The sequence below is a fragment of the Ammospiza nelsoni genome, chromosome 1 (genome assembly GCF_027579445.1).
Source record: "Ammospiza nelsoni isolate bAmmNel1 chromosome 1, bAmmNel1.pri, whole genome shotgun sequence".
In the NCBI taxonomy this organism is placed as follows: Eukaryota; Metazoa; Chordata; class Aves; order Passeriformes; family Passerellidae; genus Ammospiza; species Ammospiza nelsoni.
This window is the reverse complement of record NC_080633.1, coordinates 63650393-63675505: the sequence shown is the minus strand read 5'-3', so window position 1 is coordinate 63675505 and position 25113 is coordinate 63650393. Positions and strand designations below refer to the sequence as shown.

At 43.0% G+C, this 25113-nt stretch overlaps 2 protein-coding genes across 5 annotated transcripts; both read right to left on the bottom strand.

Annotated features, from left to right (window-relative positions):
* Positions 1-8431: 8431 nt before the first annotated feature.
* NHLRC1 (NHL repeat containing E3 ubiquitin protein ligase 1) lies at positions 8432-11918 on the bottom strand. Its single transcript, XM_059477543.1, has one exon. It carries the CDS (start codon positions 11916-11918, stop codon positions 10758-10760), a length of 1161 nt encoding a protein of 386 aa, XP_059333526.1. The 3' UTR covers positions 8432-10757.
* Positions 11919-15163: 3245 nt separating this feature from the next.
* TPMT (thiopurine S-methyltransferase) lies at positions 15164-25051 on the bottom strand. 4 transcript variants are annotated; one of them, XM_059470903.1, is made up of 10 exons: positions 24981-25051; positions 24391-24551; positions 23511-23603; positions 22398-22530; positions 21868-21920; positions 17942-18016; positions 17146-17231; positions 16193-16310; positions 16053-16116; positions 15164-15298 (listed from the first exon to the last, which is right to left on the bottom strand). In XM_059470903.1, the coding sequence occupies exons 2-10, from the start codon at positions 24528-24530 to the stop codon at positions 15227-15229; spliced, it is 834 nt and encodes a 277-aa protein (XP_059326886.1). In that variant the 5' UTR covers positions 24531-24551; positions 24981-25051; the 3' UTR covers positions 15164-15226. The 4 variants fall into 4 exon arrangements, with proteins under 4 accessions (XP_059326886.1, XP_059326895.1, XP_059326878.1 ...); XM_059470912.1 differs by having other exon boundaries at positions 24814-24996; XM_059470895.1 differs by lacking the exon at positions 24981-25051 and adding an exon at positions 24670-24853.
* Between the last annotated feature and the right edge of the window lie 62 nt (positions 25052-25113).

The following is a 25113-nucleotide window of genomic DNA, read 5'->3' as shown; positions in this document are numbered from 1 at the left end:
GGAAACTGATGAGAGGTAAAGAAAATTTTTTATATTGCTCAGATACATTTCCCTATACTACAAAAGTGTGACTAAAGCTTTTACTGAATCCAAACTGGACCTTACTGTCATCTTGGGAGGGATTTGGTTATGGCAGGAAATTTAATATCCCTGCAATTATAACCTCAGATATGAGCAACAGTTCTGTCTTCCTCTGACAGCTAGTTGTGTTCTCTGTAGCTCACATACCTTAGTTGTTCAGGAAAGAAATGGTGGCTTTATTTACATTTTTGTTGCTATTGATGTTAATTACCTGTATGCTATTATATGTATCCCCCTTTTTTACTTCAGGGAACGCTCCATCCCCAGCTCAAATACATTCCTAAATTTGTTTATAGCAGGGAGAGCAGGGCTGTGGGTCTTCATCCTGGACTCAACCAAGTAATACCTGAATGAAAACCTATGTAGTTCAGTAATCACTTCAGTTATTTCCTACAATGAAAGAAGAGGTACAGATAATATGATAAAAAAGCATAGCTTTGATTCCACCTGGAAAACTCAGTACAGCATTTAGGAAGAGGAGTTCAAAACAGAACAGACACATTAAAGGGTTACTAGGAGAACTGTGGAATGGTGAACATTATCAAAGAAGAGCAGACTAAAAAAGTTCAGTTTGTTTAGTCTAGCAAAATAAAGACTGAGAAGGGATATGGCTGTTTATGCTTTCTTTCAGGCCAGTCAAAAGCATGGTGCTACTGAAGTTCCAGGAAAAACACTAGGACAAGAACAAATGGGAGTAAACTCTCTTTTATAGTCCTTTTATTCTGTGCTGCACTAGGAGGAGCACTGCCAGCAGGTCCAGGGAGGTGATCCTACCCCAGCACTGGTGATGCCACACCTGAAATGCTGTGTCCGTTTTGGGGCTCTCTGGTACAAGAGGGACATGGACATAATGGAGACTGTCCAGTGAAGGGCCACAAAGATGGTTCAGGCTCTGGAGCATCTCCTAAGAAGAAGGGCTGAGACATGCTATTTAGCATGGAGAAGACTCAGAGGAAGGAATCTTATCAATGTATAGATACATATGAAGAGGGGTGCAAAGACGAGGGAGCCAGGCTCTCTTCAGTGGTGCCCAGTGACAGGCCAGGAGGCAACGGGCACACACTGAAACACAGGAGGTTCCCTCTGAACACTGGGAAACACTTTTTCACTGTGAAGGTGACTGACTACTGGCACAGGTTGCCCACAGAGGTTGTAGAGGCTTCATCCTTACAGATACTCAAAAACCATCTGGACACGGTCCTGTGCAGCCAGGTGGCCCTGCTTGGGAAGGGGAGTTGGATCAGATGGGCTCCAAAGGTCCCTGCCAACCTCAATCCTTCTGTCTCAGGCTGGAAATGAATTGACTTCTACCCCCAGAGGAATGGCTTCTTATACAGAAGACCAGAGGACTAAATTAAGCTAATTTTAACAGTGAGCTTGATTGGGTTAGGTGACATGATAGCAGGGAACCTTTCCTGCTGACCCTACCAGACATGTAGCACTATACAGTGTTTAAACATCATGGTGATGATATTTTATGGTAGTGGAAAGGGAAGAAAAAGGAAACAGTTTTGTACTCTTAAAAAGTGAGATCACAAGGTCCCAAAGGAGCTGACATCATCTGTCTGTGGTTAATATAACTATTAAGTTATGAAAAGGGATTGATGTTAAATTAGTAGATATTTTTCCCTTTTTTTTTCTTTCAGTTTTCTCCTATGTATTAGTAGAAATCAGATGCTTTGCCTGAGTGAAAACAAAGCTACAGCTGGTTTGTAAAGTTATTTACAATTTAAATCAGTAGGCAGGCCCCAGTGAACTGAAGGAAAGGACAACCCTGCCATTATTCCCCCTACCCAGAAAGCTCTCACCCCTCTTCATCTTTATGATTAGGAATGTCTGGTATGCAAGCATCACTCCAGCACATCCATGCAGTTCTCTTGTGACTGCAAGTCCCAAATTGAGATTAAGGGCACTTGTGAGCAGGGAGTTGACTCACAATCATTGTCCAGAGCATCACTAATTACTATGCATTTACTGAGTGCAGGTGTGTGCCTTAGTTCTACAGATAGGAAAAGTGATTCTGTAGCCTTCAAGTCTCTTCAGTTAGCTAACAGATACTACATGCAGTCTGTCAAACACACAGCAGTGTTCAGACTCTGTCTTCAGAGGTGAGCCTTATGCTCAGTAGGGATGAGTGGGAAAGCTGTACATATAAACAGCCTGATTAGTGGCAGCAGCCTCTTGGAGCAAAAGAGCAGCTTTCCTGTTAACCCCTCTGCACTTAGTCACATCCCATTGCTGGTTTACTTTCTGCTTTGAGAGAGAAGCTGAACTTTGCTGGCAACCATGGGAGAGACTTGGAACTGGGGCCCTGCCCCTGGGAGGAGGAGGAGGGTGGGGAGGGAGGAGTACATCCACCAGGCTTGCTTACTAAGAAAGCTGAGCTGTTACCCATGCTGGCCAAGCCAAAATTCCTCCTTATGCAATTATGTTTTAGCAATACCAGCAAATAAGCACTCTAGACAAACGTGTTATCTTGATAAAGTGTGGAGAAGGAAAGAAGCTCTTGCTTGAAAGAGATTAGAAAGGAGAGCACTACACACAGGCACATCAGCAAAGCAAGGAAACTGAGTGAGGCAAAGCCTTGAGAGAGGAGGTGGAATTGTGTTTGTTAAAACAGATGGAAGTCAGCTCAGCACACATCTTGGATCTGTGTGCTGTCTATTGAAGTCATCAAGAAGACTCACATTAAGTTGAGCAGGTTTCATCAGTTCCTGTAGAAGGTAGAAACAAGTGCTGAAGCTGCTAATTAAGGTGCTTAATAAGACTTATAATCTTTTCTTTAGAAAACAAAACACCCCATCATTTCTCCTCCCAGTTCTCTCCAGACTGAAGAAAACATACCAAAACCAATAATTTCAAAACTACCACCACCATCAAAGTTAAAAACATACAAAAATAATAATCTCAAAACTACCACCACCACCAAAATTATCAGCAACAGATCATACTCTCACTTGTCTATTGAAGACTATCAAAGAGTGCACTGGGGATCCTTTGTTGTCATGTTGCTTCAAAATTTATCTTCTTTAACACATGACAAAAGGCTTGCTCTTTGCAGGTAAAAATATAAATTGAAGAACAGATAGTCTATGGAAGCTTCCAAGATTCTTGTCGGTTGGATATGAAATTGATTTGTTATGAAAACTCAGACCAGTTATAGCAATCACTCACAAAATCCAATACAGTGTTATGGTCACTGGGATCAGCCTGCTGCTATTGCAGAGGACAGAAAAAGCCCCAACAAACCAGTGACTTGCAAGTTAGTGACTTCTGATTTAATTTTTCCCACAGTCACTATGACAAATGGAGCTGCACATGAGGAGCTGGGGTAGAAGGATTCCTAAAACTGTTAGTCCACGCACAGTTTTAATTGTACAGTCCCTCTTCTCTCCTGTAATAAAGCTTGCATTGCCTGTCTCCCAAAGGCATTCCCTGAATGACTTGGGTCCTTTCCCACAATTCATATTGTGATCTGAGGTTTCCTCCCTTTAATCTAACAGCAAAGATGAAAGGCTGTTTTAGAAAAGTAACACAGCACAACCTAAACATGGACAGAACCTCTGGGGGAATTAACCTTTCTTCTGAAATCAAAGTGGTGAGGACACACATATACACCACAGTGTGAGTGAAAAACAGCTAATGAGAAATACAGTTTAGGAACAGACTAAACTCACTGGGAATAATGGCTAAGGGTTGTGCAGAAGTCACAAATAGGAACAATGTGATTGAAATTCAGAAATCAAAACTTTAGCCTTATCATTAAGAACACTGACTTAAGGTTTAAGTCAAGTCAAACAAAAGGGTGAAAGACCACAGCTTGATATAGATGTCTGATAATAATTCAGTTGCATGGCATTTATTTATCCAGAGAGAGAGATACAAGAAAGACAAGATTTACTTCTGCCTTCAAGGTACACTTTTCTAAGTGGTTTGGGTTTGGTTTTTTTAAAATCTCAGTAACACTGACACAGTGGAAATATGTGAAATACAGTATCAGCTGCATTTTAGTGATAATATAATCCAAGTACTAAACAGCTTTATGAACATCACAAAATAAATTACAAAAAGCTCTAATTCTAGGCCTGGAGTAATTAAATTTCAATTTGCCATACTAGGGAAGAAATGGTGCACTTTTCACTCGGTCTTTAAAAGGCAGCAATCCTTGCAAAATAAAACGAAAAGTGGCTAACTACCCTGTAGCCTTAGAAATCTTTTCACACAGTCTTCTTGGGACTAGAACCTACAGTGTAATCTCTACTACAGTGTAAAACTCACACTTTTTCTAAACTGTTGGCTAAGACTGAAAACCTCCTCTGTAGGATCTGCAAGGCATGTTCAGGTATAAGTTCTGCACTGAAGCTGGTCCAAAGTGGGTCTTGCCCCAGCTTGTTGGTTACTGAGCAGCTGCACATGCCAAAAGGGAAGTGTGGTATTGCTCCACTCAGTCTAAAGGACTGTTAGGAACCAAGCAAGGGTTCCATATTATGAAAGAATAAATAAGAAAAGCTAAACTATTACAATAAATGTCTTTCACAAAGGATTTCTGATGCTGAAAGTTATAATTGCTCATAATGTATTCTAAACATGCACAAGACTTTCAGCACATAAAACCTCAAAGCAGCATTCCCAGAAATTGTCATCATAAAGTCTGCTGCAAAGACTTCTCCAGGGCAAACCTCTGCACCAGCCTGAATCTCCCTGACTTCAAGCCCAGTCCTGCAGCCTTTATTTATGTGGACAATTCCATTTGCAGTACTCATGACTGCACAGATAAACTGCTCATGACAGAGCAAGCCTCAACTCAAACAAGTCAGTTCAAGTAATATTAGGAATAGAAAAAGACTAATACACGTACTTTAAATACTTCTGGCTCCATAATGTCATGCTGTAAGTTGAGGGGAAGTTGGCAGAGAACTCACTGAAGAGCCCTATTTCCTACCTAATTAAGGACAATGACAGATAAGGCAGCCAGGCACATCCTTTTCATATTAAAGTGATTATATATATTTTAATACTTAATCTGTCTAACTCTCTTTGCTAGATTTCTTATAAAGCATATTTTAATGACATTATATTTCTTCTCATGGCAGTGCCTTAGTCTGTGATGGTAAAAGACACAATTGTTCTTTGTTTCTTACTGGTAGTACAGATCAGTAGTTACTAAATACTGGTTAATACTGGTTAAATTCCATAGTCCATATTATTCAGGAAATCATGCTAAGTGAGTATCAAATGGGTTTTATCTTTCATCTATTTATATTTGGAAAAATTCCCAGTAAGAGTTACCTCCTGTGATTATGTAGGGGTATAGTTCTTTCAAGGGCTTTTTTTTTTTTCTTCCTTTTTTTTGTACTAGAAGTTTCAAAAGCAAGATTTGATAAAAAACATTTTATCTCTTTTTGGTTGGTTGGTTGGTTGGTTGGTTGGTTGGTTGGTTGGTTGGTTTTCTCAAAGTAAATTCTTTATTTTTCTCAGTTATAATTTTAGATTTCTAATCCTAAGTCTTGCTTAAAATTGCTTACCCTTTATTCATTACAAGGCATATAATGATATTTAAAGTATTTTAAACGTTTTATGGAATCGCGTGACAAGCAATAGTTTCCTGATTTAAAAAATATATTCCATGAAAGCAGGATTTGTTCTCTCACCTCAACTCTCTGCCCACACAGTGCTCACCTGTGAACGAAGAATAAAAACTGCCTACATTAATAGGGATCTTTAGGAAAATGCTACATATGTATTAATTCAATTACAGGGAGCATACTTCCCTAAAAAGCCTAGTTTGCTCCAAATCTGTATCTCCCCCCCCCCCCCCCCCCCCCCAGATTTTTGCTACAAACTAACAGATAATAAAAGCTACAAGTAACTGATAGCTCTCCTAAGGATTGCCATCTGAAAAGTGTCTAATTGTAGCTGGAAGATCTGTTCAAATGAATGCAGAGGTAGGTACTAATCAAAAGGCAATAGCCCTTAACATCTTGTCCATTCTCCAGGCTGAAATGCTTCACCTCTTAAGAATGCATTCCTTTTGCTGGAATGATGGGTGTGCTCTGTGCTCTGACCTGGTGGAGTTCACCCTCTGCTTAAGCCACAGACACCTTCCATTCAATTTTTTTCCTTTTCAGACTTGATCTCCTCCTTTCTATCCTTAATGTGAAATTTGAGCATTTCAAAACCACACTCTTTTGTGGAGCCCACTGGAAGCAATTATCTAGGAATACATTGTGGTTTGGAAAAGTATTAATTTCCATGATTTGTAGGAAACAGCAGAGGAATTAGTAACAAGATCATCAGTATAGTGTCAAAACATCTTCCAAAATCAGGAAGGCACCTCCCAGACAAGAGGGTGATTAAACACAGACTCTCCCTGCCTTATTAAGGTAACCTTTTGATGGGAACTCTAAGATCTAGCCTGAAGTCTGCCAAAGGCTTCCCTCGATTCTCAGCTCTTGTCTGCAGCTGCAGGGCCAAGACATTTGTACTGTATTTGCCTCACAGAGAGGTTGGAGTGCCAAGTTCAGGCATATCTCTAAATCTCTTGGAAAGCAGTAGTGAGAAAAAGGTGTAAGTGCAATGCATCATCTGCTCCCTGAGAACCTCTCCAGTATTAGAGAGCTTTGAAGCTGTCCAGGAGAGTCAGACATGTTACACAAAGGAGGCACTTTAGAGAAAGCCTGGATGTTTATGTAACACTATCAAAGAAGTGCTTGCTGCTCTCTGAACGATCTGCCAGTTCTCCCGAGATGCCTGAGTGAAAAGCAAGGTTTAGAACTCACTTGAAAAATATCTGTAATTTTGCTTTGCTCCTGTGGAGGGAAGCTGTGACTCACAGGTGACATGTAAAGTGTAAGACGAGCCTCTGAGAAGAGTCAGGGAAAAAAATCCTGAGGAGATGAAAAAACCCGAGGAGAGGAGAGGAGAGGAGAGAGGAGAGGAGAGGAGAGGAGAGGAGAGGAGAGGAGAGGAGAGGAGAGGAGAGGAGAGGAGAGGAGAGGAGAGGAGAGGAGAGGAGAGGAGAGGAGAGGAGAGGAGAGGAGAGGAGAGGAGAGGAGAGGAGAGGAGAGGAGAGGAGAGGAGAGGAGAGGAGAGGAGAGGAGAGGAGAGGAGAGGAGAGGAGAGGAGAGGAGAGGAGAGGAGAGGAGAGAGGATTCTTCCTTTGTGGAGTGCAACAGCACTGTGACCCATGATCCCAAGGAAGAAAGCTGCTTTTTGACCTCCATCAATCCTTCCAGAATTGAAAGGTCTCCTATACTATAGACTATCATCTTGATGGACCTGCTCTATAACATTCCTAGTGGTTTGGGGGCTGGATATTACAGGAGATCCCCTGAAATTAGTCCATATTAAAAAATGCTACAGGGACGTTGCATGCATGCTTTGGGAAAATATAAAGATCAAACTGATGTGCACAGCAATGTGACTGGAGGGAATGGACAGGTGTTCAAATGGACAATGGCCAAAATGAAATAAATTTTACTCTTTTTTTCACCTTTTCTCCCTTATTCACTGATCTGAAAAAATTACATTCTTTATTTAAAATTATTTTCTTCACAAGTAAAACAAAAAATATATGTGTTACGGAATATCATCTCAATATGCATTGCTGGAACTCCTCTGACTCCTTTAACTCCTTAACCCTGTGACATACCCTGATATGTTTATATGCAACATGAGATCAGTGCTTAAAAAAAAACAAATAGGAATTGCAGTGTGTGTGTGTGTGTGTGTGTACAACAGACATAGCAATCTCTACTAGGGGCTGAAGACATGGCACTAAAGGAAGAGTGTCCATTATATTTATTTGGTTTTAATCCAATGGCTAGAACATGAGGTGCACAAAGTTATGCAAAGGTGATGGATTTTTGAAAAATAAATGCAACACCAATTGTCACTGAAGCATCTAGACACAGTCCTATTTCCTTTCTAAATGGAATGGCCACCACTCTTTTCCAAAGGTAAGCACACATCTAGCTATCCCCATTCCAAGCACAGCCTGTCAGACCCCAAACCTAAGGAATCAGTTCAACCATGGGCCCTTCAACATTTGCCATCCCTCTCTCAGAACACAAAATTTTGTGTCAAAAGAAAGATTTCAGCTTTACTGCTGCATTTTCCCTTAAGCACCAAAGAAGTCAAAATTTTTAATATTTGTTTTTATACAGTTCATTATGGCTTATCAATTTAGGCACCTGAATCAAATTAATTAAGGCAGAATGTAATGGTTGTACAACACTAAGCACCAAGCTGTAGAGTAAAAAGAAAACAGTTGCATTGCTCACAGAAGTTTGCTTTCAGTAGGTAGGTAAAGCAGAGATACAGGAGATGGCACAAAGAAAAAAAAAATCTATTAGGTAGAATAAAGTCCCAAAGTTTATTTTGCTTACAAACCGAAAATCAAGTGATTTCTAGTTACCAAAGGAGTCAGGAACAGAATGGGCAACAATGGGAGTTTTTGCAGATTTTAAAACAGTCTGAGTCAAATATTTAAAAATCAGCATTTCAGCTGCTAGAAAGTTGCTACATGGCAGTAGGTCCTAGGAAATTTTCCTATCCATTAATTTAGTAGCAAAACCAAGCTCTTGGTGCACACAAAGGTTTGAGAAGATGAAAGCTCACAGCCCATGGTTCAGAGGAAGTGTTACTGTGACAAAGTATTAATTATGTATGAATACAGCATTGATGGCATTGCATGCATTCTGACACACAGCAGTCCCCCAAAGGAAGTGTTATCTAATTGGCTCTATCAAAGGCAGGAGTCTCCTTGCTGTCTAGAAAGGGATACATAATCCAGGGGTCTCCTTCTCTGAGTAAATTTCCTTCCTGACCTCCCAGCTGGGCTCCTGCTCAGGGCCATACAGCTCACACTGCACAACAGCCAAGGAGGATTTCTGCTTCTTCCAAAGGCACTTGCTCTCTGGCCAGGCAGTAGAGAAGGCTGAAAAATACCAACTGTGCATGCCCGTATAATTTCCAATAGCAAAAAATGGCCCTACAGCAACTTCTGCAGCATATCACCAAACAGAAGAAAAAACAATTTACAGGACAACTGCAATACAGAAATGATGGTGTAACAAGGAAACACATGATGAAAAAACATGAGGAATTATCACTAAATTATTAAAATATAGAAGTAAGCAAATCACACTTTATTGGCAGGTCACTGTTCAATTAACCTTTACAAATAGCTGCAATGAATAGATTTGTTTTGTTTATATAAATGTTGACATGAGACAGATTAACACATTGGCTGAATTAGAGGGCTAAACTGCTCCAATTTCATGCTAGTATTTGGTAAATCACTGGTGCTGTAACACATGCAGTTATTGAATGCCCTGAAGTCAGACCAAAAGCCAGATAAAAAATTTACTGATAGATTTCTTGTGAATTTCAAATTAGTTAATATTAATGATTTCAATTACTAAAAAAAAGAAATTACCCCAAAAGTTTTATGCCATTTTAACCTACTCATCTCTACCTCAGATAGCATTCGCATTTATATCTAACTTCATTTTAATACTGAACCATCTAAGTAATCATTTTAGCAGCACATAAATGCCTAAAAATGCAGCAGTGACTTCTAGTGGGGGTATTAAATCCTTGTCAAAATAAGTCCTATATACCCTAATTTCCACTGTGCAATAAGACAAAAGGACTCATGTCCACAGTAAAACTGTGAGAATATAAATGAGAATATAATATCACTGTGAGTAAAACGAGAGAATATAAACTGATCTAAATCTCCTGTGTGTTCAAAAAAAAAAAAAAAAGAGGTAACATTTCAATTTGCATTTGAATCCTGGGGTTTGGGAGTGCAAAAGCACCATATTAATGGCAAAACAGGGGCAGGTAGTGCTGAAAACCTCCTACATGTAGCTGTGTTAGCAGCAGAGCCAACTCAAACTTACTTGTGGTCTAAATGTGAATATTTCAAGAGGCTTTTAGGCAAAGCAGCCCACGCTGTGTAACCACACACCATATTATCTCCAGGTAAAGACACAGACTTGGGCATTTTAGAGGAAGACAAAGTGCTCCAGTAGAACCTTAATAAAGGTGGAAATAAACTAGCAGAGAAAAGAGTGCCCCCAGAAATGCATTTTCCTGGAAAAAATAGACTTTGAACATGATTTCACTTGTCATAACTCACTCATCAGTGGTAGCTCCTCCATCACAATGATTTTAGCTGGATTTATGCAACCTTGAATGGAGGCTTCCATTTCTCCTATCATTCTGTCAAGGCAATCTCCTTCCTTGTGCACAATTCCCGGAAACAGTTCTGTCAGGAGTGTATCTATACTTAATTAAGCATAGTGGTAACTACGTGCTCGGAAATGTAAATAACTGATGCATTACTTTCACACGTACTGGTCTTTGATTACGTGTCAAAAAGAACCAAAACCACTTGGTTGTCAAGGCATAGAATAGTTTTAAAATGCTAAGTGATTTGTTTGGTTGATTTGTTGTTGGCTACAGGCAGCAACAGCCAGGTCCTCTCCCACAGGTAGGCAAGAGACGTGACATAAGTTTTGCAGGAAGCACGGCGTGTTGGTCGGAGGGTGATTTCACACTCAGAGCCCCACAACCGCCTCCTCCCTCCACTCCTACAAACTCCAGAACTCCGCATGCTTTATGGCCAGAAGCAGCTTGAGCCTGCAGCAGGAAGCATCTGAGCCCACTCAGGTAGAGCTATATACTTTCACTGAATGATCACCGCTGTCTAAAACGACGAGGGAATTGTTTGCCGTGTAAGTCAGTCCGACAGGGTAAGAAAGCCCGTGGCTAATTAGAGGGTTAAAGCTGGGAAATTCCTCAGGTTTCCCTAAGCATATGACAGCCCGGCTACAAACATCTGTTACTATAACACGACCTTCTCTGTCAAAGGCCACAGCCGTAGCATATATTCTGGAGGGAAAAACGAGGTTCAGACCGAAGCTGTCCACCTGGCCGATGAGATCCATCTCCGCACTGAGTATCGTCACTCGGGTGCTGCCCTTGCTCGGACCTCGGGCTTTCAGGTGCTCTACTACCACGACAGCTCCCGAGCTCTGGCAGACAGCGACAGCTCTGGGGCTGACAAGCCGGGACCGGATCATCTGGCACTTCTTTAATTCCCCCCTTTGGAAGTCGGCCGCCAAGCGGTACAGCGCGCCAGCCTCCGAGTCGGTCAGGATCACTTCGCTCTTGGCGGCCGCATCCAAGCCCCAGGGCAAACAGAAGCCTTCCCGCACGGCCAGGACCCCCCTTCCCTCAGAATCGAAGGCTTTCACGGAGCAGTCCCCGCCGTCGGTGACCACCACGTGTCCGTCCGACGTGACCGTCACATCGAGCGCGTACTTGATGTCGTTGTTCGCGTCCCCCCGCTCCCCGAACCGCCGCAGGCAGAACCCGCTCGGCCCGAAGACGTGGATCCTCTTCCTGCCGTCGTGTGCCACTGCCAGGCGGCCGGACCCGGGGCAGGCCGCCACGCCGGTGGGGTTCACCAGCGACCCCCAGCCCCCCAGGCACAGCCGCAGCCCGAGCCCCGCAGGGGCCGCCGCCACCGCCCCGCCGCCGCTCCTGCCCAGGGCCGAGGCGAGGCCGCCGCCGGCGGGGCCCAGGAGCTCCAGCAGCTGCAGCAGCGGGCGACACTCGCTGGTGTCGGCGGGCCCGCAGAGCCGCCGGCAGAAGGGACACTCCAGCCTCTGGCGCTCGGCGCCGGCCAGGGCCCCCACGCAGCCCCGGCAGAGGACGTGCCCGCAGGGCAGGTTGAGCGGCCGCCGCTGCCCGTCGGGGCCGTACGGCTCGAAGCACACCCGGCACTCCAGCAGGCTCAGCTCCGCCTCGTCCTCCGCCGCCATCCTCGCCTGAGGAGAGCGACCGGAGCCCCGCGGCGGCCCCGGATCCCCAGGCCCGGCGGGGCGGGCGCTGAGCGTGGCTGAGGCGAGCGCGCGCCCCCTTGCGGGCCAGCGGGGGCGGAGCAGGGCCCGGAGTGTCCCGCCGGGTGTCCCCGTGCCCACACCCGCACACCCACCCGTGCTCATATGAACCAGAATATATACCACCAGAATATCCAAATATCCACCAGGATACTCAACTACCCGCCAGAATATTCACACACCCACCGGTGTGTGAATTCTTACAGACATCCAGTTGTCGAGTTACCGTACTGTAAGAATTCTTACAGATTCTTACAGACATCCAGTTATCAAGTTATCGTACCGCTACGAGCTCTCTTTATCCCCTACCAGAGTAAGGAATTAAGCCACAATTTTACAGAATCATGGAATCACTGGATGGTTTTGATAAGAAGGAACCTTGATGATTATCTAGTTCGAATCCCACTCCTATGGGCAGCGATGACCAGGATAGATCAGGTTGCTTAAAGCCCCATCCAACCCTTGAACACTTTCAGAGATGGGGCATCCACAGCTTCTCTGGGCAATCTGTTCCAGTCTCATCACCCTTGCACTAAGGAATTTCTTCTTAATATATCACCTGAACATACTCTCTGTCAGATTTCCCCTTGTCCTGTCACTACATGCCCTTGTAAAAAGTCTCTCTCCAGTTCTGCAGGCCCTTCAGGTACTGGAAGGCTGCTCTAAGGTCTCCTCAGGGACTTCTCCAGGCTGAGCAATCCCAACTCTCTGAAGCTGTCTTCAAAGGAGATGTACTCTACCCCTGTGAATACCTCAGTTTCATTGTATTTTCCCACTGTTTTGGCAAAATTTAGAAAATATTTCCATTCATCACTAGTAGACACATTTCTCAGACAGGCACGTACACACATTTCCATAAGGTGCATGGACAGCATGTGCTCCTTTTGCTAGGTGTATTTACAGGGAATTCTCAGAGTAGTTAGAGGGTACACACAGCTCTTACACACCCTAAAATGGCTGTTTTGGCACGGGGCATTGCTCTTGCCAGGCTGTCGCATGCCTGGGAGTCCTGTGCAGGGCACCACAGGGCATGCAGCAGCCTCGTGCCAAGCGCCTGGCCTTTTGCAGCTATCACATATCTCAGTGTCTGAGATAAACTCTGGGAGCTCTCACGTTACATCCGGAAAAACTTGAAAGGAAGGAGATGCTTTAAGCTGGTAGCTGCAGTACTGGCCAGGAGTGAAAAGAAACAAAATCAGCAGCTCCCAGCTTGCACTGGCCCACTGGCTACATCCCTTCTTCTCTCTGTCAACCCAACCTTGAAATACAAGTATCTATGAGCAATACTGAGTGTCCCAATGAGCTGTGGGTGTGGGGATTGCTGTGCTAAAACCAGCAGACCCATTTGCAGCTCTAGGACTATGGCACTCTAAAAAGCCCCATGGCTTTTACTTGCCTTCTATTTTTGACAAATTATGATACGTTACATTGCAATCATAGCTTTCCTTTAAAAACAAGCTGCAAAGGGGAGAAGTCACTGTGCTCTGTCAACCTCAAAGTAGAGAAGATTTTCTCATATTCAGATGGAACTTCCTGTGTTTCAGTTTGTGCATTTTGCCCCTTTTCCCATCCCTCGGCACCACTGAAAAGTCTTGTCCCATCCTCTTGTGGACTGCCCTTAAAGACATTTGTAAGCATTGATGGTCCCTTCTCAGTTGCCTCCTCTCCAGGATAAACAATGGCTCTCTCAGCCTTTCCTCATAAGCAAGATGCTCCAGTCCCCCAGCCATCTTTATGGTCCTCTCCTGGACCTGCTCCATGCTGAGGTCTCTCTTGTACTGGGGAGCCCAGAACTGGACACAGCACTCCAGATGTGGCCTCACCAGGGCTGAGTAGAAGGGCAGGATCACCTCCCTCAACCTGTTGACCACACTCTTCCTAATGCACCCCAGGATACCACTGGCCTTTTTGGCCATAAGGGCACACTGCTGGCTAACTTGACCACCAGGACTCTCAGGTTCTTCTCTGCAGAGCTGCTTTCCAGCAGGTCAGGCCCCAGCCTGTGCTGGTGCCCTGGGTTTTTCTTCCCCAGGTGCAGGACCCTGCACTTGCTTTCTCTGAACATCACTGTGTTCCTCTCTGCCCGGCTCCTGTGCATGTCCAGGTGTTGCAGCATGGCTGCAGAGCACTGTGGTGTGTTAGCCACTCCTCCTAGCTTTGTATCATGACCAAACTTACTGCAGGTACACTCTGTCCCTTCATTCAGGTCACTGATTAATAAGGTGAACAAGACTGGACCCAGTACTGACCCCTGGGAACACTCCTTGCTAAAGCCCTCCAACTAGCCTGATCACAACACTGAGCTCTGTCACTCAATCTACCTCACTGTCCACTAACCCAGCCCATTTCCCTTGGTGAAATACTGCTGATAACCTTCATAACCTTCTTTTCCTCCACTTGCTTAGAGATGACATCCAGGATGGATTGTTCCAAGGATGAAGTGAGATTGCCTGGCCTATATTTTCCTAGGTCCTTCTTCTTGCACTTTTTCAAGACTGAAGCGACATTGGTTTTCCTCCAAAAAAGGAAAAGGGGAGGTACTCAGGCACCCCTCCCATATTCCGTGACCTTTCAGATATGATGGAGAATGGTTTAACAATAACATCAGGTGTTCTCAGGACATTTCCCACCCATTCCTCCCCATCATCCATCTACTTCCCTCCAGCCTTGCTTCCTGGATGGTAATTTCCTCTTGGCAGCTGCTGCCTTGCCTTGCCCACTCACTGCCAACTCTTCACTTGACATATATTGACAGGGATGGAGAGAACCAACTTTCAGCAGCTTCCCACCTCTCTGCCCAGCCTGGTGCACAGCCAGTGCCTCATAAAACAGTGTCTGGACTGCAGCTGCCACACTCCTAGGGCTGCCAGTCGGTGAGGCTGAGTTGCGGAATGCCAGGCAGACAGCGTCGACCTGCAATGGCTGAAAAGGAACAGGAACATTTCTTTTTCACAGCTCTCATGATCTGAACTGATATGGAAGAAAAAGGTATGCTTTGGTAATGGCTGTTTGTGTGCATGGAGTTTAAGAAAAGCTGTTCACAACTCAAGATAGTAAAGGCAGCTGTGTAGGAGAGCTGACTCAGTAAGCAAATGGACAAAGCCCCAGCTTTAAGAATGCCTCATTTTAAAATGAAAGATATAAGAATAAGCAAGGTTTGAAGCAAGTTATTTTAACAAATTTTAATCAAGCTACAAACTTGAGTAGATATAGCACCTCCAGAAAATAATCTAGTCCCCATTGTTTGTGCCTCTCCGAAAAGTCATCAACTTTTTCAAGACACCTAATTTCACAGCAGCTGCCTGAAAAGGAGATAAGGATAACAAATTAGTGAATGAAAAATGCAAATTGTCCAGAAAAAAAAAATCTTATTCACAGATTTCCACACAGTGCCTAACATAGTGCACTGGGGGGAACTTAATTGCTCTCTTTTGCACTGGGATGTAATTGTCTATGCCAATGACTCACTGCACACAAACACTGCCAGAGTCTCAGAAAGTTGTAAATTTAAAAATGAGATATTACAGCACACCAGGAGGAACTCCTAAAATTAAATTCCTGACATAGCTCCAAATTTCATTATTTTGATGGATTTGAGTGGTACATTTTTAGCATTTTCTTTGAGTGCCATGTTACTTTTCTTATTTGACACAAAAGTACAGTAGAAACTGTAGCACTGGTAGGGCTTCTATTAAAACAGGGCAACTGGTTGATGAGGTGCAGGCAAAGACAAAATGGTCAAATAGAACTCTAAGACTGCAGCTACAGGATTACTGAGTGCAGTATGAATCCTGGGAGAATAAAAAAGGTACCAAAGGGAGACGAGAAACTGCCTCATGGGTTTTCTTCATATCTTTTGAAGAACTGAGAGTTTTCCATGCCAGCAAAATCCCTGTGGTTAAATGGTATATATTTTTCCCAGTATTCTTCCATGACACTAGCCTTTAGATAAGAAGCAAATGACTGTATCACTCATCATAGGGCAAGGTAAAGGCATGTAAACAACTTTATGTGTTTTTGAAAAAATTCCTAAGGGTTAGGTGAAATTTTACTCACCAAATAAACTTTTAATTTCGGATTCAGGAACATAAAATGGTGGGCCTGAAAGAAAAGGGTGAAGCTAATCAGAGAGAAGACATGGGAAGAAGACAAAATGTACACTGCAGTAGGGGAGCCAACCCCTTCACTCACAGCACCTGGTCTGTAATGGGGCCCCAGGGTGTAGCATCAGAAGGAACCAGAAAATGTGTCCAGGAACTCGTGGCACCTTGGCAGGCCAGACAGCTTCAGGTGTTGCTGCTGCTTCATCTGCAGCTGCAGCACGGAATCATGAATGTGACGTACATATGAGCACTCTCAGCACGCTGTGTGAATCCAGCCTACAATCTCTTTATACTACAGTGGCATGACTAAGGCTAAGAGCTGAACATTGTCACAGGAAAAGCAATGAATTAAACTGTTCTTGCTTGTGATAGCAACACCTATTTTTTTTTGGGGGGGGGAAATTATGCTGAAGATCCCAAAAGCAGAAAAAGATCTCTTTCTTTTGTGAGTTAATATCAACTAAAAATATCCCACTTCATGTACATAATACAAAAAATATAAAAAGAAAAGTACCTTATGATTTTACAGAATTACACCTCTTCCAAGTACATTCAGAGTGTGGTAGTGGCTGAGAGAGAGGCACAAGATGGGCAACACATTGGGTTGCAAATACTGGAAAAACAGCATGAAGCTGATGTTCTTGGGAGTGTTTCAAGCTCCCCAGACCAGACAGGATGTTTTTAAGAGCTCTGACTTCCAGCTTCATTGAAGCAGCCGCACTTACAGTTTCATTTCATTGTTAATATACCATGACTGTCCTCAACTTACCTTTAGCATGTCTGAATGCCAGAGAAAACAGAAATTTAGTCCCAAGCTTGGTCAATATCTAAACTTTTTAACACACAGTTATACACAGTCATACTGGGGTCACCAGCTAACAAAAGCTAACAAAGCTATGCAGATAAAAATCTAACCAGCTAACAAAGCTATGCAGATAAAAATCTTGAGGAAGATATTACTGCATCTACAATTTAATACATCTAATACATCTTTATACAATTTGCATTAGAGCAAAATCACAACATGAGCGGTACAAAGTTCTCACCTTTGTGTTTGTTTGGATCATATGAAACTGTAACAAGGAGATAAGAAGAATTTTTTTCCACTAGGCTGATCATCAAACTGGCATAGCTAAAAGGAAAAATGATACTTTATTATTTTTGTAAAGCATTCAAGCATAGCATTCAAAATATTCAACAAAATGCATTTCTATGCAGACAGAATTTGAACTGAACTGCACAGAGACTAACCAAAACTTAGTTTAAATTTCAGGAGCATAAAATTCACGCTACACATGAAAAACATAAAATAAAAGTTGTATTTATTCCCCATAAACAAGCATTTATCTTTTTTTGCACATTCAACTCAAGATTAATAGACAAAGTATTCATCTGCCACAGTTTAGAATACAGTACACAGTACGGTCCTTATCTTTTAAAATTATTGTGAATTGAAGATTCTGTATCTAATTCAAAAATCCTGAGAGCAGGTTCAAACTAAATTTGGACTGTCTATAGGCAAGAACAAAAATTTGTAATCAAGGGGAGTGAGGAGGAAAAGAACAAAGACGGAAGAAGTAGATGTGATGAAAAGGAAATAATAGAATTCAGATGAGCCTTGCAGCCCTGCTTCTGCTGGGTTGCAACAAACCACATATTTTCCCACCAAGGGGCAGGGTGGCTTCCTGAAGGAAGAATACAGCACTCTGCAGATGCTTGTGGTAGAGAAGAGCTTGTGAGGGTTTATCCTTTAAATGTAAAACGACTCATTAACAAGTCACAGGATCAAAAACTTGTCACTGATACATCAGAGAAAAGACAGTAACAATGCAATTTCCTCACCGTTGTCTGTCACATGGATTCACGGCTACGAGAGCTCCTCTGTCCCAAACCCCATCAAACTTGCCAATTATTGAGCTATAAAGAGATAAGGAAAAAGCTTAAAATAGTAAAAAGGGACCATCTTCTTTCCAACACTTTTGTGAGGTCACAAGGGTTCTGCAGCTAGTGATTCTCCACCACCTTTCTGTTACAGTGAAGCATTTTTATAATCCAAACCAACAGGATCTGGAACTCAAGAAACCCTCCTGGTTCTTTGTCCTGCTGCAATAGCAAAGAGGTGTGGGAATTGGTCAGTGCTTCCCCATCCTTAGGGACTGATGAGGCATGGCAGGGAGGAAGGAGCGGACTTTTAACACATTTGGGCTACAAGTCTGGGTGTTCAGTAAGCACATCCTTCTGTCTGACATGCACTCAGCACATCAACAGTTCTTGACCATGCATGATTTCATATGCAGGCTAAGGAAGCTGCCTTGCTGCTTTACTATCATTGACTCAGCACATTCAGTAACTTTAGACACCTAAATCCCCAGCTACACGCCCAGGACACCTTCAGCTTGCAATTTGTTTAATGCTAGAAAAGCTAAGTTACACTGCTGCTTGCCTTAGTGCAACTCTGCTGCAGACACTAGTTTTGTTCCTGAATATGCTAGCAGATGGCTTCAATGGCCACCCAAAGCCTGCCAGTGAACAAGACTATCAAGAAATGCCTTTAATGGATGGTAAGAGCAGCCAGAGCAACACAAAAGAATATCTGGGGATAAGAAAGAGCGTTGGTTTTGGTAATTATTAAAATAGGAGGTTAGACAGTAAGGCAGTAATTAAGTAAATTTGCGTCATTTTAAAGAAAGTTTGAATAAGTTTACTTAGAAAAATGTGGCATGGAATTGTGCAATACCCTTCTGCCAACCGGGCAGGTGTCAGAGTCCAATTGCATCACCTCTGTCTTCATTTCCATGTACAGGTTTTGGCTTGGGAAGAGTTACCTTTCTCCACAGTGGCTTGCATGGGGCTGTGTTGGTGGATTTGGGCTTGAAATCATGTTGATAAGACACTGATGAGTTAGTTACTGCAGAGCAGCACTTACACAGCACCAAAACCTTTTTGGCTCCTCACACCCTGAGTAGGCTGGAGAGTACAAGAATGAACAAGACACTGGGTGGGGACACAGCAAGCACAGCTGACCCCAGCTGAGCAAAGGAATATTCCAGACCATCTGGTTCCACTCTCAGCAATAAAACTGGGTGGGAGGTTAGTGGATGGGGGCATGGCTTGGCTGCTGGCTAGGCATCAGTTGCTTGGTTGGTGGTGGGCAACTGCTTTCATTTGCACCACTTGTTTTTCTTGGGTTTTATTCTCCTCTCTCTTTGGTTGTTCTTTGTTGTGTATTTTTTTTTCCTTACAACTTTTTGAAATTTATTTTTAATTATTAAACTGTTTTCATCGCCACACACATTTCTTTCTTACTTTTGATTGTCCCCCATCATCTCATGATGGGGGAGTGGGCAAGCAGCTGTGTGGTGCTTAGTTCCACCACCTTAGCCAGAGTTAAACCATGAGAACTTCTCTCTCACCACTGCTATTTTCATTGCAATGGCATTTCTAAGTCTCTGGCATCTAACCTACAAGCTGATCTTGTATTTCCCACTCTACTGCGATGAGATATGATAACACTTTCAAGTGCTGACTTCTTTTAAAGTTCGCCAAGTCTAAGCATGTAATTTAAATAACCAGCCTTGTACTGAAAGGAGATTCTTAAAGAGACAGTTAAACAAGCAGTGGACATGCAGGGCACAAAGGAGAGTTCAGCAGGGCAAGTGCCTTGATCTTCTGAAGCTTGGAGGCAGTTCTCCTCTCTGTGTAGCTGAGTCTGCTGGGTGACCTCATGCAAGCCATTGAGGTTTTCTGCCCTTGGTTTTTCTTTCCAACTTTATTCTGGTCTAACTGGAATGGCAGCAGTGGCTCCAAACATGCATTTTGTGTACTTTACTCTCAAGCAATTTCATCAAGCCTACAGACATCCCGGGCTGCAGGCAGGCTCATGCTGTGGCCTTGTCCCAGTCCTGGTCTCCTGGCTGCCCAGACCTCAGGACCTGCTGAGTGTCTGCGTACTCCTTGTCCCTCTGCACATCCAATTTCCTTCACAACACAATGAAGCCATGAGGAAAAGGTCAAAAAAGGCACACAGCTGTCTCTCATCCTGATGCAGATTCAGGATGAAGCTAAGGTATGAGGAAGCACTTTCACTGTAACACACTGCTATGTGTTTATACAGCGTTCAGCATTGGTTAGGGACTACTACATCTAACAAATTTAACATGGAAATCAGAAATTCACATATCTGCAGAAAACCCACTGGAATTAAGAGGAAACTTGTGAATTTCTATCTCTGCATATGTTTAGTAGTTTCAGTAAATGCAACTTTTTATTTTCTTTTGAAGTCTTGCAGCCATAATTGTATTAGGAGGTACAGTGATTGTGTAATATAACTGTTTTACATATGTCCCAGAATTCCCAGAAAGAGCAGTAATTCCTGTTACTCTTTAACTAGCAAGAGTCTTTGAAACGTCCCATTCCAACAAAGGTCAGGAGCACATCTGAGTTTTCTTCTAATGAATGCTAGGCTAATGGAGATGAAAGGGACCTGTTAGTAGGCCAGCCTCAGCAAGAGAGAATTAAGTTTAATTTCCATAATTACTGGGTAATTAATCAAATTGTCTGCACACAGAAACTAGAAGTGCGTGTGCATTTTTCTAGTCACAGGTATCTGCTGACTGAAGTTGGGAATACAGTTCATTCTGCATCCAGAACGTTTATCTGCCAATTTATTTTGTGACGACAAACTATGTACTGGATCCAGTGATGTGCACTGAAATTGTCACCAACTACCTAATTTTGTTTATTTCAAAATATTATTACACCATGTTGTGATAGAAATTACAAGTTTCACCACAGTACTTGCTACAAAACTTATGACTGAATTCTTCAAAAATTTCTGAGAAGCTTAAGCAATCCTTGGGCAACTTGTCAACTCACAGAAAGAAAGGTTTAAAGGGATCTACAGTGTAGCAAGTAACTGCACTGGAGGGACAAGGCAGGTAAGAAACCAGGCAGTATCTACAAAGCCACGTTCATACACACCTCCTCTGTTTGACACTTTGCAAAACTAGCTACATATATACACTAGTCAAGTCAGCTGCAGCAGCAGAAGTCACAATCACGGTCCACTGTCTGAAAGACTCTGGACTCCAGTAATGAATAGTCTTTTTTTCCATTGTTTTGGCAGATTGAAAAAAAAGAGATCATAGAGTAAACACTGTGTTCTGGTGTCCTTAACTACCTATTGTGCCTGTATATGCCTGGAAAGCCCATTGAAGTAAACGTTAAGACATCACCTCCTTCCTACTGAAGAGACATGAAAAAAATTCTTGTGCCTAACAGTTGTTTGTAAGAAGAGCAAACAAACACAAAAAACTTCACCAAAACCTTATAATCTAGGAAAAAAATCACATCTGAGTAAGAACTGCAAAAAGAGGGAACTATTGTGCTAAGACACCTCTGGATATATTCTCTTTACTAAGTTACTCTGAGGAAGGAATTGTGCTAAAGTTTTGCTTCATAGAATTCATCACTAATGTTAAAGATAATTTGGTTTTACTGTAAAAGCAAAAATGCTTTTTTGATAACTTTCACAGAATGGCTTGGAATAAGAAGCCCATTTAAAGATAATTAGTTGTCATCCTTAATTATTAACAACAGAATTAGACTTTTGCTGGAAATTGGCCATTCAAGTTTCTCATACAAATTATTGTGAGTTTGCTTAAGAGGACCTGACAAATCTTTGCCTGATTCAAATAAAATTATAGTATAGGACAGTATTAATACATATTCAGTTATGGAGAATTGTAAAACACTATGAGTATTCCTACCTGGACAAATCATAAATACTGCAGCAGTAGAGGGAAATGTTGCCAGAGGTACTCTACAATAAAAGCAAAGGAAACAATCCTTATCAGCTAACTATCTTTAAATACACACTCATAAGTATATATTTCTACTTCACATCTTAAAATATACCTATACACTGTTAAAAGTGAAAAATTTAAAATACATTTATGTGCAATGGAGAAAAACACTGAGAAATATTTTTAGTTTTAGTTTACTGGGGTAACTCTTCTGATTCCTCCAGAGAAGTTCTAATCTAACAAGGCGTGCAACTTTTATCAATCTATCAAGGCATGCTCCAGTTTTAAAATACATTCCTTCTACATTCAGGTGCTTCACTGTTACAAGAAGGCCAAAGTAGTAAGTTTAGAAGAATAACTTCTCAGTCCAAAAATTCCTTTTAGACCTCTTCAGGAGAGGTGAATGATTACCAATAAAACAGATGCATAAAAGCAGAATGACTTGTTTACTCAGTTATGCCAGCATTGCATGATTAACAGATCATTTGACATACCTGGAACATTTTTGCTCCTGAAATCTCAGGGACTGGCTCCTCACAATAAGGCAGACTGTGCTCTGAAAAAAAGTCCTTCACTGCTTGCTCACTGATTTCCACACCAACAACGCTGTGCCCCATGTCCGCCAGCCTGCACACAAGAGAGAGAAGGCCCAGGTTTACATTGGGCCCCCAGGCTGGGCAAAATATGTATTTCCCATACATCATTTATTCATTAGGGAAAGCCTAGTATTAGGATGCCCTGATATGTCTAATTCTGACTTTCTGAAGTGTTCCCATTATATTGAACACCTCCCTTCCATGATCTGAGCTTAAATTAGCACCACTCAGCATACAGTTGACAAGGACTTACATGCTGTATTTAGATTTAATGAATTATTAATTTATTCCTACTAACTTGGTGAAAACAGAAGTGATCACAGTGAGAAGCTGTGCTCTGAACTGAGCTGACTGAGGCACCCAGCTGCCTCTGTGGCTTGGCAGGAATGGGCAGCAAAGGAGGGGCAGTAACTTCTGCGCTGCTTCAGCTCAGCAAAACACCAACCTGTGTCAGAGCCCACAGTCAGCCTAGGGAGCAGGTACTGTGACAAAAACTGATAGCTGGATTACTTGAAGATGCAGTGCAGGTTTTGGTTTGTGCTTCCTCCCTCCAAGAAAAAGTACTGGCTTGTATAGGCCCTAATTTTAAAAACAACACTCCCTCCCTGCACCATGCCCCCCCCCCCCCCCGCAAAAAAAAAAAAAAAAAAAAAAAAAAAGGTATCTTGAAAATGTTGTCTGACACAACTGACCTCATTGTGGGTAATTTAAGCTGGCATTGATATGGAAAGCAGGACTGCTAAGGGCATAGATTCAGTCACTCTGTCCATCTAAATGCAGCATTCCCCAAGCTAAACTGGGGACAATCAGTAGGACTTTCAGATCAGACCTTATCCATTCAATTTAAGCTACTATACGAAACACCAGCTTCCTCCTCCCTTCAGCTTTCAGTGACACTGCTTTCCTGGCAGTGGCACATTTCCACTAGCCAATACAAGGCTGGGAATTCCCCCTCTCCCTCCCTCCCTCCTCCCTCAAGTAAGATTTTTGCTCTTATTATCTGTGTTTTACCATTTCATCTCTACTGCTTTACCACAAAGTGGGAAAAATATCCTCAGTCCACTCCTGCCATTTAAAAGAACATCCAGATACTTTTGGAGGAGCCTGCAGAAGAACAGACACATTTTACTTAACTCTGTTAGTATTTATGCTGGCACATGAAAAGCCAAGTGCTACACACTGTGCAAGGTAGCATGAAAACTCCACAATGGCACATGTTATTAGCTCAACCTGCTTCATGTCATTAGAAATAAAAACATAAAAAAAAGCATTCACCTTCCACTTACACAGCAAGAAAGTCAATTTCATGTAATTCAGAAATCAACACATTTCTGTTTGTTCTATTTTCTGTTTGCCTTTGCAACTAAACAGTCCAACCAATCCACCTCTAAGAGGGTCATAACAGAGATTTTAAACAGAAAGATTATGAAACTTTTGCATCAAGCAAATTACTTTTACAGGTCTTGAAATACTACATAATCAGGTTTGTTCTTTTAGGTCCTTGTCTTTTACTGCATAGTAGTTGCTCTGATGTCCTCTGCACATAGTTTCAAGGCCCAGTTTCACATGAACAATAGTGCAAAGCATCTCCACCAGAAAATTTAAGATTTTCTAGTCAAACTGTCCAAGTTCTAAGGTTAAAAACCTGATTCAAGAGTAAAAGGTTTAAATTCATTTCAATACTTTCTTTTCTCTGTCCTTTGACAAGTGTAGGTCACAAAAATATCTATATTAATTTTTGTTTCAAAAACAAAAAATGAATGTGCCCATGTAAGATAATTTGCTTTTTGCAAATGTTCCATTTTCAATTAAGAGTTTCTTAAATGAGCCAAGCCAGTCATCTCATGGCATTACTTAAAACAGCTTAGGCAGTAAAAGTGAAGTCACGTACGGATGCCCTTCTTCCTTGTGAAACCCGATGTTACCCAATTCCCATTTTTCTAGCCATTCCTCCTCTGTCACCACTCTCTCCTTCTGAGACCCAACATCAGAGGCTTCCAGGAGCCCGGATGGATGCGCTGAGTAGTCCATATCTCCAGGGAGTGCTCGTAGCTGTGAAAAAGAGAAGAATTACCCCCACCCAATGCATAGTTTGGAACTGGCTCTTACTTCCTCGAAACAAACAAAAATTAAGTAGATCTCAAGAGATCACCGTTTGGTGACAGTGTACCGAAAGCGACACTGCCATCAGCACACTCTTGGCTCCCGATAGACTCGGCCTGACCCCGTTTCCCGGGGCGGCTGAACGGGCCTGCCCAGCACTGCGGGTCCGCCGGTGGCCTCCCTTTTCTCACCCATCGAGCAGCCACCCTACCCCGGTAACGACGGAGGGAGATGCCGACACTTCTCTCCCGTGAAACCCGCGGGCAGAAGGCGGGGGCGAGCGGCTGCTGGGGCCGGGGGACCCGCGGGGTGACCCGTGGTGGCTCAGCGCCGCCGCCCCGCTCAGCACCCCCGCCCGGGCCGCGGCAGCCGCGGTACCTGCACGGCCGCGGGTCCCGTGAGGGCGGCGGGGCCGAGGCGGTGCCTCCCCGCCCGCCCCCTCGCTACGCACCGCGGAGAGCGGAAGCAGCGGCAGGAGGAGGCGGGCTGAGGGTGCACGGCACCGGGGAGG

Bases quoted from the DNA above. Each gene is read 5' to 3' on its own strand.
- NHLRC1 (XM_059477543.1), bottom strand. From the start codon at position 11,918: ATGGCGGCGGAGGACGAGGCGGAGCTGAGCCTGCTGGAGTGCCGGGTG.
- TPMT (XM_059470895.1), bottom strand. The intron at 16,117-16,192 runs GTGCTGTGAGTG...CTCTCTGATTAG, and splicing joins GGGGCCCCATTACAGACCAG to CTTCACCCTTTTCTTTCAGG. The intron at 15,299-16,052 runs GTGAGTAAAATT...TCTCCTTTTCAG, and splicing joins CGAAATTAAAAGTTTATTTG to GCAGCTGCTGTGAAATTAGG.